Raw genomic sequence first — 13,154 nt, forward strand, 5'->3', positions numbered from 1 at the left:
TTTGCTCGGAGTAGTCGATCATGAGATCTTCGACTAATTCTTTAAACTACTGTGGGCTGAGCATGCATCCAAATTCATCACCCTCATAGTAAGAACAGCAAAACCTTGACTACATATCGTGCAGTAAACTTATTTTGTAATTGTTGATTATGATGTTTGGGTTGTAGGGCGCTCAACGGCGCGGTTATCAGCGCCCGTTGTAATTGTTCTAGTCAGGTTGCAGATTATCATGTGGGTAATATACTGAATTCAGTAACACCATTGCACTGATTAGGTTACAGTTGTTGAATACGCTGGAATCCTTATTCACATTCCCTCTCCTGTCTGTCTGCGGCACCAGAATAATTAATTGAGGAGTTTATAGTTGAACAGTTGTCTCTATTGACCAGCTATGTCCTGATGTTGTTGGTAGAACTGGATACTTGTAGTGTTCCCACTAACAGAACTTAATGGCAGCTGAACTCCAGAATTTACCACATGTAAAAGTCTAAAATGGTCCTCATCTGATATTGATATGTGCGGAACTTTACATACCAAATTATCCTAAACAATTTTATTTTCTGCTGTTTGCACTTGTCGAATGTACACATTATTGTCTGAAGCAATTTGAATGAGAGTCAGTTCTCGTTTGGCGTTCAAAAGGACTCGCTTATTATCCTCAAAGAACCCATAGACATTTTAAAGGGATACACATACTGAAGTCATTACTTAAAGATCTGTGATTAAACCATACTGTGTTTTGTACAGCATTCAGGCCTGAATTTAATGCGCGTACATAAGTTCTGAGTGTTGATATTTCTTGTGCAGTTGACTTCGACGTCATTACGTTTGTATCAAATATGTTGAGACAGAATGTGGAAAGCGTTATGTGTAAGTTGCAATGTTTCTGCTGAAGAGCTTCCATCATTCTTGATAAATGTGCCTTCCAAGTAGATGAAACCGTTGTTCAGAATTGTTAGATGATTCTGAAACTGAATCAGAATTCTTATTTTGTCGTTATTATCGAATGTCGCTTCAGTGAAAGGTCTGTGGGAGATACATTTCTGAAAGTGATTTGTTCATCATGTTGTTATATGGTGTGACGTCATTGTGAGGTTTCAGTACTGTTGACTTGAGGAACTCTTAATTCTTATGTTTTACCACACTGCCTGCTGTTGCAGAGTGGAGTACTGACAGGTGTGTGGACTGGTTTTGTACCTTATGCCCATAGCGCTGATTCAAATTAAAATGTACCATGATTTCCTCTGCTCGGAAAATCTACTGGATTTCAGTCCTGGTCAATAACGTTCCACTTTAAATGGTTTAATGCGTGTACAGTCACTGGAAGGTATATTGGGCTGCTCGGTACCTCATGAAATGACCATGACGAGAAAAATTCAAAAAATTAAGAGTTAATACAGTGACTCAGTGACAATCATTCTTCCCACACGCCATTCACCAATGGAACAGGGTAGGTGGATCAGTTAGTGTTCCCAGCAGTACTCTCCGCCACACGTCAGGTCGCTTGCAGAGTATGATGTAAATATGGATATCCTGGTTCCACTGTTGGGAAAAGTTTGTAGATAGTATGTATTAGTCATCTTTTAACGTATGAATTCATTGCGATATTACACTCGACATGTATCGTGCCAACAAGTGGAATATCCACTGATGGATCTGACTCTTAAATTTTCTCGGTATTATTAACCGAAATGTAATGCCTCAAGAAATCAAGTACTGATCTTGTTGAGCTGTCCTGGCTAATGTCTACTACCTGTTTTTATCGTTTTTATCTCTGTTTTAAATGTATTAATGTTTGTATATAAGTCAAATATTTTTACAGATTGTATTATAATTGCATTTAGATCATTATTGCTGGAAGAGTCAGAAGGAATCTCCACAATTTTGCCACCTCGTAGATAAAGTTTATTGTTTGCCTCAGAGGTATTTGGAATGCTGTTATAAATTTCCAGACTCATCAGTACAACGCTCGTCTTCGGCAAAGTATTCCACGTAAACACGCCACGAAATCTTGACATTTTCAGTTTCTTGCTGAATCCAAGCAGATCTATGTTGGTAAGTCGTCTGTCCAGTAGAATACTTAGGGGACTTCCTTTTTTAAATAAGCAGTCCAAGTCATTTCTGGTATGGTTTTATCCTATTATGACATTTTGGTTTCCTGTAATTGCTCCTGAGAGTTTTGTGCGTTCTTTACTGCTCAGAATACGGCAGCAGTTTCTTCTGCTAATGACCCAACTGCCTAAGCCCCGCCAACACTGTAATTAGAAACGGGATAATCCACAGAACCCTAGGCGTTTTAACATAGGTTCTTCTTCTTACTCCTTTCTTCTTCTTCTTCTTGAAGACACTTTATGTCCCTATCACTGCTGATAGGACTGCAACTTTTTAAACATGTGGGTTTCTTCTTTAGTGTATGACCAACTGCATTCATAATTTTTTCGGTATTATTCAAGCACCCAATTTAATTTTCGTATCCATTGCTTTATCAATTGTGAATATTGCAATAAGTTGTCCAATTCCCATGTCCCTTCTTCGATGTATATACGCGGCTTTATCGTTTGTCAAGCAGCCTAATAGCCTTATAACCATGAGCCAGGCTGTTTTAGTTTCGTTCCAGGTCCATAGAAGTTGTATCCAGGGATACAAAGTTCAAGTGGGAGTTTATCAAGAATATCATCGCCACCTCTGGTGCACTTCCTAGCAGTCATGTTATGTTACTGCACTGTCAGAGGTTGCGCACTCTGTTAACTACCAAATTGTGAACCTTCACCCAACTGTTTTGTGATGATGGAAAACTAAGCATCTCACTAAAGCCTTGATCCCGTGATGCCTTGTGACACGCTCTATGAGAAACACGTTCGGTTCAGAACTTTTCCATAATTCCTCCATTTAAAAACTCTCTGCAATATTCGCACATTAGTTGTCCTTTAAGATGAAAGTGCTTAGGTTTGTTCTATGTACTTTGGACACTGTAAATATCTCCGTTGACCAGTTAGGAAAGTAACACTTTTGAAACACAGTTTTGTATTTAGAAATTAGCTACAGTGAATTTCTGCTTGCAAGGATCCATCTTAATACGATTGTATGCTGTATTTAGAAGCCCACTGTTGTATATATCTATAGGTTTCATTTTAACTATATGATGTTCAATAAGAATGTAATTTGTGGGAGAGTGTCTAGCGATGTGTATGAACCATGGAGTTTAAATTGCATACACAAAGAGCTTTTTTCTGTTCAGACACTCCACATTACCTGCTTTCATGAGGGAGAATGTTGAGTAATGGTTTATTCCATATAACGTTATTACTAATTTGAAACACTTATTTTGAAATTCACTTCCGCGGTTGGTTTGTAGGTTTTCAGGGCACCGATTCGTCCAAGTCTGCAGAAATTGTTCGAACATCTGTGTAACTTCCCTCCCAGTCTTTACTTTCACAGGAAGGATCTAGGCAAACTTGGAATACATATCCATCATCATTAAAATGTGTTTGAAACCACTGGATACAGCTCCTGGTCTGACGTCGCACTGACACTGGTGCATTTACAGCCTCTATTGTACAATCTATAGCATTGTTAAAAACATAATTATTGTGTCACGTGGCTGCTTCACCTCACCTGCTGTGCACCTCAACACCTTCACCCTTTGCCATTTCTCTCATGAGTGTATTTATCATCTGCTGTTAATATACATTATTTACAGCATTGTATCCAACTTTAAAAATTTATCATCACAACATAAAAGACAAATATGCTGGCCTCTACTGCCAGTTCATCATCAGAATGAACAAGGTTATGATCCTTTGCAGACCGACAATGCTCGGCATTAACTTTTGTGGGGGGAATATTGTAAGTGATGTCCAGTGAGGCGTCAGCTATTTTGTGTATTCCTGATCATGTCACAGTGCTTCAGCTGGAAGACTATTGTTTCCAAGACGACAATATTCGTATTGTTGCCTATTACATGTTCGAGTTGTTAAAATCACGAAATACATGTAAAGTGCTTGTGAACATTTATAGGAAACACACTGAAAGACGCCACAGATTGTATGCTTTAAACTATTATTTGTTCCCTGAGTGGTTTACACCTTCACTGTGTGATATTTCGCACAAATTTTACTTACTGCCTCAAGCGTTTAAAAATGATCTGCTTCTTTCTATGTATGAGTCCTTATATAGACATTATGATGTGAATGCATTATGTGAATGCATTATGATGGGCCTCCTTTTACCTAATGGCAATTTGTTGGTTCTAAAAAGAAAAGTAAATGACTTACTTTTACTCAGTGTACTTGTATTAGCAGTATAATAAAAATATGTTAGACACAGTGGCTTAGCAAGTATGTGGTAATGTTTAGGAATCAAAGCCGGTTCCCACTAAGCTGCTGTGTGTACATCTTTGTGTGTGTACATATTATCACAGTCTCTTATTTCATAAGTTAATGAGGACGACTTGACTATATGTCAGTCTGCCCATTGTTACAGCGCTCTGTGGATGGCGGCTGCCCATTGAGACCTGATATGTCTGGGCTGGCGGCATCAGGGGCTGCAGTGTCGGGGATACGTGAGGGCTGACTCTTGGTAAGAAGCTATGTTTTTATAGGTAGTTTGATAGGACACTGAGGTGTGAAATAACAACAAAAAGAATTTATATATATATATATATATATATATATATATAATATTTTATTGATTTATATGTACACAAATTTCACTGCATGTGGCCAGAATAGAATATTGAAAAAAAGCTGCCTTCTGTAACCCTTAAATTCGACTTTCATTGCATTCAGTCCAGTAGATGGGATAATGTATATAGGAATTTCTTCAGTCAATACAGCCTCTGTAGACTTGATAGATTATACGCTAACACACTTTGGTACAGGGGGAATGCAGGTATTAATACACTGCTCTAATTGGTACGTAGTTACGGTATTTTTGCTTAAATGGTGAACAAACTTGCAGTAAAACCCCTTGCATATGGGCATCTACGGTACAATGTATCTGTGGTGATTGATAGTGGAAAGTACAGATCATCTAATTTCACAGCACTCGAATGTTTTAAGTACATGCCTGTTTCACATGAAGTTAATTCTAGTATTGCCTCATCGTAAATATCTAATACAGAGACTTTACAGCCATACATACGAAATTCTTTAGGAGTATGGGATGGAACATATTCGTCCATCATCTTATTCTTTATATACTCCATCATATTACACAGATAGTCCCACTTACATCACGACTATTGGACTTTGGCACCATCATGTTCCACATTTCAGCTTCAGTTACGACGCCAAAGTCGAAGTCCTGTACCAGGCTTATATTTACATGTTTAGATCCACTCACAGTCACGTCATAAGTGTTCGCAGACAGTAGCACTCTTGAGGGACACACCTGCAGCTGTGCCAGTTGAACGCCAGGTCTGATAAATTAGCAAGACCATCTGTTGGCTGGTGTGGCAGTGTAGCTAATGGTATGTCAGTGTTCTCGTCCAGCTGTTCTCTCAATACTAGATCAAGGCATGTTGCACTGGAGGAAGAAAAGTAACAAAACTTAAGTATAATCGAATATATTTATGAATAGCAATGTTAATAATTTCAGAATTCATAGATACTTACTTTCAAGTCAAACAGTCTTATTCTTCTTATGCCTGTAAGTGTTGGCTTCTCTCTGCTGGAGCTACATCCTTGCACTGTGAAGATCATACCTCGAATGTGGAGGGTGGAGGGTGGAGGGCTTCGGGCAGCTGGATTCATAATACAGGGTTTTCCATTTATCTGATGACCGCCTGGCAGGGGTATTGCAGGCCGGCCACGGAAACCGCGCCTGCCGGTCGAATAGGTCCCACGAGACTATGCCATGCCCCTCCCCCCCCCCCCCCCTCTTTTGTGGAGACTGTACAGACATACGCACCTTGTCAGACAGTGTCATTTGAGCAGTGAATCAGGCATCACGAGTGTAACAGGGAAGTTTTGCGAACACAGCAATGGCAAGAGCGAATTATTCAATTCCACAAGGAGTGTTTATTTACGATTCGTATGTGCGAACATAGTCCGCTCGTACCGTTCGGAGATTGTTTGAACAGAAGTTTGCAGGTATTCGAGTTCAGAATCGTGATGCAGTTCACAAATTAGTGAATAAATTTCGTGAAACGGGAAGTGTTAAAGACAAGAAACGCAAACGATGACGTACAGTGCTCACAGCAGCTCGTCTCGATGACATTGCATACCGCCTGGAAAATTCCCCTAAAAATCCCTGAGACGTCTTTCGGAGCAAACACAAATATCGTGCATCTCTGTATAAAGTATCAGTAGTACAAGAACTTCGACCTGGTGATCCTGTGCACAGGATTAAGTTTTGCGAATGGACTTTAAAACAAATGCATGACGGTAAAATGGATCCTTACCTCATTCTGTTTTCAGACGAGGCTCGTTTCCATTTACACGGGTATGTTAATTCCCATAACTGACGACATTGGAGCGCAGATAGACTTGTTGTGCTTCACGAGGAAACCCTTCATGATCAGAAGATAGGGGTGTGGCGCGCAGTTAGTGGTGACAGAATAATAGGCCCAATTTTTTTTTAATGACAGTTACAAGTGAAAGATATGTGCAAACTTTTTTTTGACCGTTTGTAATGAACTGAGTGAAAGGGAACGGAGTTTCGCATTTCTTCAAGAGGATTTGGCAAGGGCTCATACGGCCAGTGTTTCTTTGCACGCAAGTCACGATGTGTTCGATGAAAGAATGATTGGGAACGATATCTGGCCCGCCAGAAGTCCTGATTTAACTCAGTGCGATTTTTATTTTTGGTGTGCATTGAAGGGCAAAGTGCACACAACAAATTCTCACACGATAAAGGAACTCAAGGATAATATCTGTGAATCAGTTAATTCAATATCTCAGAGAATTACATCATGTGATGTATAATTTCTTGAGTAGATGTCAGAAATGCGTGGAAAATAATGGCAGGTGGTTCCAGCATCTCCTTGCGCGAGTACAAAATTTATTTGTTTATCTTTTAAATATGGTCATGTGGTACGTACCGCAGCAATAGACGGGCGACGCGGCATCTGATCGCCGGGCTACGGCATCTGACCGCTGGGCAGCGGAGCGCTCGCTGCCTGGCATCTACTGCGCCACATAGGCAGTTATCAGAGAAATGGAACACCTCTCTGGGAGGAGGCGAGGCGAGAGGGTTTGGGGTGAGCTTGCTCATCTGCCGGTGATTCCCCAGAGGAGGGGAGGGGGTGTGTAACCTTATCAGTGACCTTGAAGTAAGTGTCTCTTTGAAACCAGACCCGACAATGTTAACCTGCTGACGTCAACGTTGCAACTCTTCCAGAAGGCGTTCCATTGGGTTGAGGTTGGGACTCTGGAGTGGCCAGTCCATTTCAGTGAAATTATTGGCCACAGACCGTTGTCTCACACACACTGCTTTATGACAGAGTGCATTGTCATGCTAATACAATCATAATCTCCAAACTGTTCCTCTACAGTGTGCATTACACAGTGCTGCAACATGTGTTCGAGTCTTTCAGCAGTTAGCGTTTTCTCGACTGCGGTAAGTGAGCACACCCCAAACAAGAAAATCTCCCTTCTACCGTAACACCATCTCCGCCGCAGTTCACTGTTGGCACGTGAAGGCAGGAAACGTTCTCCAGGCATTTTCCAAACCTAAACCCTTCCTTCGGACTGCTACATGGTATAGTGTGATTCATCACTTCGCATTTTACTCTACCACAAGTACCGCTAAGCACTGACTACAGAAACGTTTGGCTTACGAGAAGGTGCTCGACCATTCTGCCCATTCTTTTAACTCCCTGCACACCGTCAACGTGTTAGCCCGATTGCTGACAGTATTTTGGAACTTAAGAGTCATTCTTTCCGCTGATTTCATGCGATTTTTTTACAATCAGCCTCTGCAATGCTCGACGGTCCCTGTCCATCAGCACGAGGGCTGGCTGGTCTCGGTTTAGCTGTTGTTGTTTCTTCGCGTTTCTGCTTCACAATCACATCACTAGCGGTTGACTTGGGCAGCTGCAGAGGGGTTGAAAGGTGATATCCAGTGTCTAGTCCACTTTAGAAGTCATTGAGTTCTCCTGATCGACCAATTCTGCTGATACTGCATCTCTACAGACAACACAATACTGTCCGCCTCCTTTTCTACTGTCGTGACATCTAGTGGTCAGTACCGCAATACATAGGTGTGTCTGGAAACTTTTGATCAGATAGTGCCTGTTCACAGTCGCACTGCTATGTGGAATACTGATAACGGTAAGAGCACACAACAATTTTATATCGTGTAGATTATGACGTGAAAGTTTTGACAGTTCTTATTCTTCTAGTTCTTAAATCAACTGCACGCTGTATGTACATCTCAAATTTTTGGACTAATTCTTTTTACTTGCTGTATTTCTCTGAACTCCAATTTATCGTAAGTTTACGTTAAAGCAATCTACTAATCACCGATCTAAACAAATTATTATTATTATTATTATTATATTAAAAAGGTTTTATGCATTTGTTGAGATAAATAATTTATTATTACTATATTAAAACATTTTATATTGTTTATTGTTGTTATTAACAAAATCGTACACACGTTAGAAGCAGGGATGACGGCAAGTTGTGGTAGGATTGGGGGGACGGAGAATAGACGGTGAGAGACAGTAACAAACTGTTTTCCCATCTCCCTCACAACCGAACATTGAATCAACTTGTGACGGCAAAATTACTTAGATCAAAATGTTGTATTTCGTTTGCAGAGTCATTTCGGTTTAGCTACATTTTCTAACAATATAGCTGGTTCAAATACTGGTGGTGGAAGAAGTTTTCATCGTCAGCATTCGGCTGCCAAGTGGAGGCGATGTGGTGACGTACAGCTGCTAATTATTCGTAGGATGGGGACGTTAAGCTCGGCGGTCCCTTTAACGGTTTTCGAGAGTAGCAGGCTATTTGCCGACACCGGGTTTGAAACTGTACCTCCCTTCTCATCCTCATCGACATCAACAACGAAAACTTGACAATAAACTCTATATGCTTTCGTCATAGTCACCTACATTGGATACTTTACTTAAAAAACCTGTGCTTTGTGAAGGAAAGCTGCTACTGCGTGCAAGGAATGGAAACCTATCCAAATAGGGTCTCTCAGCTGACAACGTCATATGTTTTCACCCGGTGTATAAAACGATGTACCTGCATGGCCGTTCCACTAAGTTCACCGCCTTCAAGGTACATCGCTAGGTTTTATAACTACATTTAGTGCACGAAGTGTGTGCAGTGTAGCCAGTGAAATGAAATTTAGATATAAACATTCGTATCGAGGTGAAATGTATCGCCTCAAAATGAAGGCAAAATATCATTCTGCATTTCAGTTTGAGGAAGGACAGGTATCGATCAGAAATCGAAGCACAAGAGAAGCACACTCGCAACGTATGATGTCTAGGTACAAGGGCCTTAGGCGCTTGCATTAAAAGATTAAGTTGTTAATAGAACGATATTAGCTGTCAGTTATAGTATTTTCATCGCTAATTGACACGTCTTCTGCTTGAACTTGATATCTGACGTCATCCCATCCTAACTTAATTAAAATTCAAAGTGAGAAAATTTATTGCTGACTGTAATTTAGTCGAAATCTTGAGGTGTCTGTGTGTCATGCTTCTTTTCCTAAATGCTCTGCAAGTTGTCGAGACTTTCTGGCGGAGAATACGTCGAGCGCTTTTAATGATACCCGTGCAAGAGCTAGGCAATAAAAATTACAAATCGACCGAAGAAGCCGTATTTCTGACATCTTTATTCCACTGGTCGGACACTTATAACTGACATTTATTTCATAGAATTTACGACAAATTTTAATGAGGTCATAAATTTTATTCGTACCTAATATCTGAAAGACGACGACTGAGAAATATTGGAGCTATTCTCCATGTAATCGTGTAGTGGCTTTGTATTTAGTCTATACAGTGTGCATTCAGAGACAGACATGTAACCACCAATCTGGTGAAAAGTTCTTCTTTCTCATCTGTCGATATTTCTTGAAGCAAGACTACAAGAGCGTAAGTGTACCCCTGTTAGATTTTGCTTGCCTGTCTCTGCTCCTTATACTTCTATTGAGCGTATAAGCTTTCGTAAAAAATTACGGAAGTTTGGAAAGTCTCTCCTACTTACAAGCTACACCGACAAATGAATTCATATTCGCTGTTTATGTTATTACTATGTAAACGAGTTGTCTCACATTCTTGGATGATACAGTTTCTCGCTTTTTAAGCGTATTTGTCATAATGACATTTTAGTAACAATTACATAATACGCACATGTGTCTGGAGTCGATGCACGTCAATAGTTTTCAGAAAAAAACAGCGTAAATTATTAGACACTTGTCTAATACATTTCTACCACAAGTATACGATTATCACGTATTCTTTTACAGCATGGCCTCTTTCTTTTCTTTTCTAAAAGTCTTACATGTATGTCTGTCATACAGGAATTACGTTTCAAGCGTGTCTCATAGCCCTTGAAGAGGGCATGTCCGTAACTCTCAAATGCGCTGCAAAACCCCGGAGGAAACAAATTCAGGTTCAGACAGCCTCATGGGAAGGTAATCGAACATCAGTATCGTTGAACAGTGCTCTCAGTTATGGAAAGCTCTTTTGTCCGGAAAGTTTTTGATGCGCAAGTGCTTGTTTTTCACTGTTGGCACGCAGTAGCTAATTAACACTACCAAATTTCTCATCCTCTATCCTGATGCTTAACGGTATATCGCCGATCGATAATATGCGGCCTCAAATAATGCGTTACAATAGTTTAAGGATCTGGCTCAGATTTTCCACGATTAAGAGATTTTGAAAAATGGTGGAGCAATCACTCACTTCTTTTTTAATAATTTGGACACACGTCATCTGCTCACACAGAATGGCCAAAATAAAACTTGTCCGAATAGTCTGTAATCAGTTACCAGAAACTGACTATATGGATGCTTTTGATAAGACAGAGCTTCAACACCGCATGCCGCAAATAACTCTGGCACGAGTTCGTGTGGTGATCGTTGAGGAGATGTCAGTCGGAAAAGGCAGTTAAATCTCCTGGCCTTCAAGATCGCCTAATCTCACTCCATGCGTGTAATTTTTGTCTGCGGGAAGAGTTCAAGGATCAGGTGTTCTCAAACAATCCCAACGCACAGCAACAGAACGTAAAAAACGATACACCTGCCATATTTGACGCGGAGCTGTTAGGCGTGTCTCATAGTGTGACTAACCGCTCACAGCGGTCATTTCCAGCATCTTGCGTATAGAGCAGGTCTCCTGTTCACTTACAAACGTAAATTATGTCATATATATATATATATATATATATATATATATATATATATATATATATATATATCGGGCGAATTTTACTTTGGCCAATCTGTATAATTTCAAGAATACTACATGTTGAAGCTTTTTCTTCTCTGCTGAAAATCTATGGCCTGTTCAGCCAGGATGTCATAGAGACTGGGGTAGTTACCGTGAAGCCGATTTCCTTCCCTACGCTTCCACTATCTGTGAACTCGCATTCGGGAAGACGATGGTTCAAACCCCCTTCTAAACTAAATTAAACTGAACTCTGCCCGAACAGACCATGAAGGCTCAACGGTACCGACCGGCCGCCGTGTCATCCTTAGCCCCTTTGGTTGCAAATATGGTGGAGCATCTGAACAGGGTACCATTCTCCCGGCCATTTGTAAGTTTACGAGACCGGAGCCGTTACTTCACAATCAAGTAGCTCCTCAGTTTGCCTCACAAGGGCTGAGTTCACCCCGCTTGCCAACAGCGCTCGGCAGAACGGACGGTTACCCATCCAGTTGCTAGCCCAGCCCGACGGCACTTACCTTCGGTAATCCGACGGGAACCGATGTTAACACTGCGGCAATGCCGTTGGCTCAAACCCCTTCTGGTCACCCAACTTTAGGTTTTAACTGACTTCACCGTTATGTTAAACCCTAATCTTATTCCCTTTTCCAATAACCCCATTTTAGACGGGACGTGAAACCCTAATCTTCCTTCGTTTTGGAATGGGACAATATTTTATTGGAACGTTGCTGACCATCAAACCGATTGCCAAGAATTATGGTTAAGTCCACTTATTTTGAAATCCTTTTTCGCTGTTGCAAATGATAATATAAATCGATTTCTCGATTCTAATATGTCAGGTAAAAGGTTTTTCTTTACCTATGGAAAGTTACGGCAAGATCTACGGTAAGGTGTCGTGGCTGACGTGCAGACCTCCACAAGATTTCATGTATACCTGTCATGAGCGTTTCGTATCTCTTTGGGCTCGGTTGTGTGTTTGGTACTTCAGCATTTAACAGGTCTAGGAACCCTGACATTTTTTTGTACGGAATGTGACTGCTAGAATGGTGGCACTCCAGAGACTGCACTTTTAGTCACTGTTATAAGAGAGGGAAACACGCAACTGTGTGTTGCTTGAGCAACGGCGAAATGCTCTTTAGATTGGTAATTCACTAAATAGCACAACGGATCTTTCTCAGGATTACAGTTATTAATGGGTAAGAAGAGATTCGCTACTCACCTCATATCCCTGCTTTGCGACGACCGACTGCCGCGACCACGCGTAATCCAGCTCCTTCCCGTGGGGGCCGCATTGCTGCCAACAAATAACAACCAGTTAGCAAACAAGGCATCAGTATCGCCACCTGGTAATTAACAACAAAGAAGCGGGTGTAAATACAGCTACGGTTGAAGGCCAAACCATCTGCTACGTCTAAAAAGATGCTATATATCTCATGCGTGCATTATGTTTCAGTTTGAAATGTGTTCTAGTAATGTACAATGAGCATAAGAGGGTGATTCCGGTAAATATGTCACACACATTATGAAAAAATACTTGCAGATCGTTTCGATCTACATAATAAGGACAGCAAGAACGATGCGCAGGAGAGTAGAAGTATCTGGTTGACGTAAACTTCATGCAGAATTATGGAACGTATATGACTTTTTTGAAAATCGAACAACTCCTACGTGAGAATAAACAAGGATATCACAAGCACTGACGGTGTGCAACCCAGTTTGTTCTGTTTATTCATGAGATCCAGAGATATTGGAGCAGGGTTGATATTGTATTTTGTGACTTAAACAAACCCTTAGATTAGTTCCA

General features: G+C 40.7%; 1 protein-coding gene across 2 annotated transcripts in view; it reads right to left on the reverse strand.

Annotated features, from left to right (window-relative positions):
- Window positions 1–13,154, reverse strand: part of LOC126469901 (zinc finger protein rotund-like) — a 900,701-nt gene that overhangs the window by 226,703 nt on the left and 660,844 nt on the right. For both annotated transcript variants that reach the window (XM_050097250.1, XM_050097249.1), the window contains exon 3: window positions 12,570–12,644. In XM_050097250.1, the coding sequence (XP_049953207.1) occupies window positions 12,570–12,644 (75 nt within the window). The remainder of the gene's footprint in view (window positions 1–12,569; window positions 12,645–13,154) is intronic.

The sequence above is a fragment of the Schistocerca serialis genome, chromosome 3 (assembly GCF_023864345.2).
Source record: "Schistocerca serialis cubense isolate TAMUIC-IGC-003099 chromosome 3, iqSchSeri2.2, whole genome shotgun sequence".
NCBI classification, from domain to species: Eukaryota; Metazoa; Arthropoda; class Insecta; order Orthoptera; family Acrididae; genus Schistocerca; species Schistocerca serialis.